This window comes from Pteropus vampyrus, unplaced genomic scaffold (genome assembly GCF_000151845.1).
Source record: "Pteropus vampyrus isolate Shadow unplaced genomic scaffold, Pvam_2.0 Scaffold426, whole genome shotgun sequence".
NCBI classification, from domain to species: Eukaryota; Metazoa; Chordata; class Mammalia; order Chiroptera; family Pteropodidae; genus Pteropus; species Pteropus vampyrus.
In genome coordinates this window covers 355,555-360,676 of record NW_011889207.1, presented here as the reverse complement: position 1 = coordinate 360,676, position 5,122 = coordinate 355,555, and the positions used below count along the sequence as shown (strand labels likewise).

The following is a 5,122-nucleotide window of genomic DNA, read 5'->3' as shown; positions in this document are numbered from 1 at the left end:
GGCTCCCTCCTCGCGGCGGGGTGGGGGCAGGCTCTGGAGCTCCGGCCAATGAAAGGTGGGGCCCTCGCAGCTGGCTCACCTCCCAGGAGGCTGCAATAGCAGGGGTGGCTTGGGGAAGAGGCCCAGCCCCCTGCCTCCCCTCCCTTCCCCCAGGTATAAGAGCTGAGCTCAGGTGAGCTGGCTCGTCCTGTCCTGTCTCAGCGGCTGCCAGCAGGTAAGGAGAGATCCAGGGCTTTTCATCCAAACGGGGTGCCCCCTCCCGTCCAGAGGGCACGTTTTGCCTATCCTGCCCTAGTCTGCCAGGGTCACGGCCGGCGGGGCCCCGGGCCCTGAAGGCTGCTGTGTGTGTGCGTGAAGCAGAGTGGGTGGCTGGAGGAGGAGGGAGTGAATCTAAGGTGAGGCCCAAGGGGTTCCCTTTAAATGGGGTGGCCTGGGGGTTGTGACCTTCGCTCCGGGAGCCTAGGTTGGGATGGGGTCCCGTGTGGAGCTGGCCCTGACCCCTGGATGAGACCTGGATGTCTGGGGTGGAGTCAAAGGAGGCAGTTGAGAAAGAAACGCTGAGCTGCCCCCCACCCGGCCCCCACCCCTCTGCGCAGATCATGAGCCATCGGCTGCTCCAGGGCGGGCTGTAGGAAGACACAGTGCTCACCAAAGGACCCAGCGCCCCGGGCACCATGGGACAGTGTCGGTCAGCCAACGCCGAGGTGGGCCCATCATTCCTGGCCTGCCTTTCCGTTCCCACAGTCCCCTCTCCTCCGCCTGAGGGTCTGTGTCTCCCATCGACTCCACCCCCTCCCCTTGGCCTTGGTCTGCCCGCCAGCCAGACCCTGTGTATGAGACCCGGACCCCCTTTCCGGTGCCCACACAGGGTGATGCAGACGGAGCCCTCCCAGGAAGAGCGTTCCGGCCACGTGCTGGGACCTGCCCTGCCCGGGAGGGGAGGGGACCGTGGGCGGCGGGGAGAAAGCCTTGTCCGACCTGTGGCTCAGGGCAGAGGCCGTTTACGGCGAGTGGTGCTGGGTTCTGGGCTCTGGAGCGGGCGGGAGCCCGTGTGCCTTCCAACCGTCTTTTGCCCTGTTGGCCTGGCCCGGCTCCTGGGGATGCAGGGCGTTGTGGGGTGGGGCGGAGCCTCCCTGACCTGGGGGATGTCTCCTGCCCTCAGGATGCTCAGGAATTCAGTGACGTGGAGAGGGCCATTGAGACCCTCATCAAGAACTTTCACCAGTACTCAGTGGAGGGCGGGAAGGAGACCCTGACCCCCTCCGAGCTACGGGACCTGGTCGCCCAGCAGCTGCCCCACCTCATGCCGGTACTAAGGGGGGTGACCTGCCCTAGGCAGGACAGACTCCCCAAGCAAGCGCTCCGAGGCCCCACCCACGGGGCCACCACCCCTGGCACTAGCGAGCCCTCGCCCTTCCCCCTCGCCAGTGCCAGCCAGGCCGCCCCTGCTTCCTGCCCCTGGGCGGGGCGGGTGGGCAGATGGGCCAGCGCGGCCACCTCGCTGAGCTCTGCCTCCTCTCCCCGCAGAGCGACTGTGGGCTGGAAGAGAGGATCGCCGGCCTGGGCAGCTGCGAGGACTCTAAACTGGAGTTCGGGAGTTTCTGGGAGCTGATCGGAGAAGCGGCCAAGAGCGTGAAGCTGGAGAGCCCCGCCGTCAGGGGCAGCTGAGCACCTGCCCCTGGAATTCTGGGGGGCGGGGGGTGATGTCGGGAAGAGGGGACCTTAGAGACTGCAGGCCTGGAAATTAAACCTCTGTCCACCACCACTCTACCCGCGCCCGCGCCTGCCCCGCCTCTGCAAGCTGTAGGATCATAAGGGCCTTTCCCGGGGTCTCTGCCCTCCATGGGCCCGGAAGTCCCCACCAGAGGGACGCTCGGCGGGGGCGGGGTTCGGGGCACGGATGGATGTGGAGGGGTGCTGAGGGGTCGGGACGTGTGGGAGTGGGGGCGGGACGGGGCGGAGCTGGGCTATGGGGAACGATCGGAAAGGGCCTGGGGACTGGGCTGCACATTCGGCATTAAATTTGGTCTCTAAGAACCTACCTCCTAATCCCTTCCCCAGCCCTGTCTGTCTGTCTGTCTGTCCGGTGCTACCTCTTCCACCTCCAGCTCCGCCCCAGCCTCGCCCAGGGCTGTCCCTGGGCTGGGGCAGAGGAAGTGACACAGCAGGGTGGGGGGACCGGCTAAGGAGGGTGTGACTTTGGGGGTGAGGGGGCCAGCAGGGTGCTTGGGCATTTACAGAATGATGGTTGTTTTGTATCTTTTGATTAATAAAAAGAATGGAACAAGTAAAAGATGTCTTGACTGGACGCCTGCCCGCCCGCGGTCCACGGGCCCGTGGGTGAGGGGTGGGTGGGATGAATGGCAGAATCATCGGGTGGCGTGTGACACGTGGAGCTGCAGCTGGGTGGCAGAGCGAGTGAGCGGGGACCCACGTCCCATGGATGTGGGTTGAGGATGATACCAGGCCCAAAAGGGGAGACCTGGTCCTCCGTGAGGTACAAGCTCCTCGGTTCCGGTGCTGTGGCCTGGGACAGCAGAGGAGGTCGTGAGTGCACACCTGGGCGAAGGGCGTGAGCCAGGTGTGTGGAGCCCGCCCGCCGATGAGCGCTGAGCGCGGAGGGAAAGGCGAGGCTCGCGGCCCGCGGCTGAGTCCCCGCTCCGCCACTCCGCGTCTTCGGGACTGTGGCATGTTCCACAGTGTCCTCATCTGTAACATGGGGGGTTCGTGGCACTGCCCTCCCAGGACTGTGAGGGTGACACAAGGCACCCCGCACTTAGCAGCGTCGGGTGTGCGCCGACCAGATGTGGAATGGCCAGTCTCCTGGGTACCTTAGGGACGGGGTGAAGGGTGTCTCCAGAGGAGACCTGTGTCGCATGAGGGGTCCTGCGGGGTCAGGAGGGGTCCTGGAAGGCTGGCCTGGGGCTGGGAGCTGGGGGCGCCCGTGTCCCGTCCCTGGTGTCTGCCTTTGTGACTTGAGCCGGCAGAAGTCAGCCATTCCTCCTGAAGTCCCAAGGCCAAGGAAGCCTGTGTGGCCAGCCCGGCTGGCCTGGAGTGCTAACTGAACTTGTCCGTTTGGGGCTCCTGAAACTGAGTTCCCGGTGACCTAGGTGAGCAGGGCAGGTGACAGTCCTGCCCTTCCTTCCCCAGATGGTAGGCTCCCTCGGGCCTGCGGGGCTGGGAGGGTACGGCTGTGGGAGTGCCAGCTTCCTGCACGCCCTCTGGGGTGGGTGCGGAGGGGTGCTGAAAAAGGTGTGTACCGCTTTAACAAGGGCCCAACCCCAGGGCCAAGTCCAGAGGGAGCGCAGTCACCGGCTCCCACCGAGCCAGCTCAGCCAGGCAGGGCAGGAGGGAGTGGGACACTCGCTGGGAGAGCTGCGGGGAGGAGCTCTGGCCCTGGCTGCCAGAGCCCAGACCCCAGAGCCCTGCTGGAGAGGAGGTGGACCGGGAGGCAGGTGAGCACTCGGCCGGGCCCGGAGGTCTGGGACTGCCCCGCAGCAGGCTGGGGAGGCCAGAGAAGGGGCGGCGAGGGGGCCTGGGGAGGGGGCCTGCCAGGGGCCGGGCTGGGAGCTTTCCTTAACTGTTAACTTTCCCCAAAGGCCCTTGGTGGAGAGTTCTGGTGGGACGGGGCTGGCAGGGCCTTCGGAGGGGTAGGTGGGGCTGTGAGAGGCCCCCTCCCGGCCCAGGCCCAGCAGCTGCTGGCTGGGCCGCCTCCGGGCTGGGTGTTCAGGAGCTTTGCCTGCAGCCAGTTCCACGATCCCCTAACAGGAAGAGGGTGAACGCGTGCTGGTGAGGCTTGAGGGCCATCAGACCCTGACGCTGGGTCTGGGAGCTGTGTCCTCGGAGAGGTGGTGGCCCTCCCAGGGAGGGCCGAGGGAGCTGAGAACCCGAGGGGACAAGTCAGGCACCGAGGTGGCTTCCCTCCACCTCGGGCCACAGGCAGGTCCTGGACGCAGGCCCCGCTGTGCTCGGGAGCTGTTCCTCGGGAGGGTGGGTGGGACCCAGAGGAACCGGGGTGACATCCTGGGGGAGCCTGGGAGAAGGGCCAGGAGCCCCGGCAGCTCCTCCGCCCCGGACCTGGGCAGGTTCAGGCTTGACTGGCTTTGTTTGGTGGAGCCACCTGCCCCTCCAGGAGCATTGCCTGCCCAGCCCTGTCGGGTTGGGGAGAGGGCAGGGGTGCTGGTGAGCAGGGGTTCTGGTGAGCAGGGGTGCTGGTGAGCAGGCCTCAGCCTTTCCCCATCCACGAGGAAACGGCTCTCTGGGTGTGCGTGCGTGTGTGCGCGTGCGTGCGTGTGTCCACTCCAAACTCATCCGACTTCACTTGTCTGGAAAACACTTCAGAGGAGCAGGCTTCTTTCTCCACCCGAAAACAAGCGGGTAGAAGGTGGAGATCTGTAGTCCACACAGAGGGCTCGGGAATGGCAGAATTCCTCGCTCTGGGTGTCCTGTGAGTCCTCTGAGGGTGGGGAAGGGCCAGGCAGGGGTGCCAGGGGGAGACAGGAGCCTCTGGAAGTGGGTAAAAGTGTGGGGAGGGGAGGGGAGGCCGAGAACTGGCGGCGAGGCTGGAGACGCGAGTTTGCAACGGCCTTGCAGACAGTGTAGAATCACCAGCCCACTGCGGGCTGCACCTGCCCTGCACACTGAAGGCGGCGGGCGCGAATGAATGAGAGCGAATAGACGCGTCCATGAGTGAATGAATGAATGAATGAATGCGCACACGGCGAATAAACGAGGGGACGCATTCGAGGTAGACAGAAGGGACGCGGAGCATGGCTGAGTTTAGGATCGAGGGTGGGTCGGGCTCTGGAGGGGGCGGGGACATTTCCCAACACCTGGGCACAATTTAAGACTCAAGAAATGTGTGCGTAGGGGCGGGGAGAGAAGGTGGATTTTGGGGGGTGTGGTGGGTGTCCGGGGCTCCGGGTTGAAGGCAACGAGAGAGCTGAAGAGATGGGGAGTGACCGAGAGGCACTGGGAGGGGCGGGGCCGGAACCTAGGGGTGGGGGGGGGGGGCTGGAGCGGCTCAAACCCAGGGCCCCGGAGTCGGGGAAATCTGGGTGTTTGGAGAAGTCAGCAAGCCGGGCTGAGGTGGGCAGGGTGGGGACGGGGGGCCTCTTGGTTG

At 65.5% G+C, this 5,122-nt stretch overlaps 2 protein-coding genes across 4 annotated transcripts in view; both read left to right on the top strand.

Annotated features, from left to right (window-relative positions):
* Nucleotides 1-155: 155 nt before the first annotated feature.
* On the top strand, nucleotides 156-2,241 carry S100A14 (S100 calcium binding protein A14). The gene is made up of 4 exons (XM_023523873.1): nucleotides 156-214; nucleotides 597-704; nucleotides 1,163-1,309; nucleotides 1,528-2,241. The coding sequence occupies exons 2-4, from the start codon at nucleotides 675-677 to the stop codon at nucleotides 1,666-1,668; spliced, it is 318 nt and encodes a 105-aa protein (XP_023379641.1). The 5' UTR covers nucleotides 156-214; nucleotides 597-674; the 3' UTR covers nucleotides 1,669-2,241.
* Nucleotides 2,242-3,276: 1,035 nt separating this feature from the next.
* Nucleotides 3,277-5,122, top strand: part of S100A16 (S100 calcium binding protein A16) — a 5,416-nt gene continuing 3,570 nt past the window's right edge. Inside the window, exon 1 of one of the 3 annotated variants that reach the window (XM_011381055.2) lies at nucleotides 3,277-3,455. The gene's annotated coding sequence lies outside the window, so the exon portion shown is untranslated. Of the gene's footprint in view, nucleotides 3,456-3,682; nucleotides 3,790-4,249; nucleotides 4,448-5,122 lie in introns of those variants that run through there. The other 2 variants (XM_011381057.2, XM_011381056.2) reach the window with 2 other exon arrangements.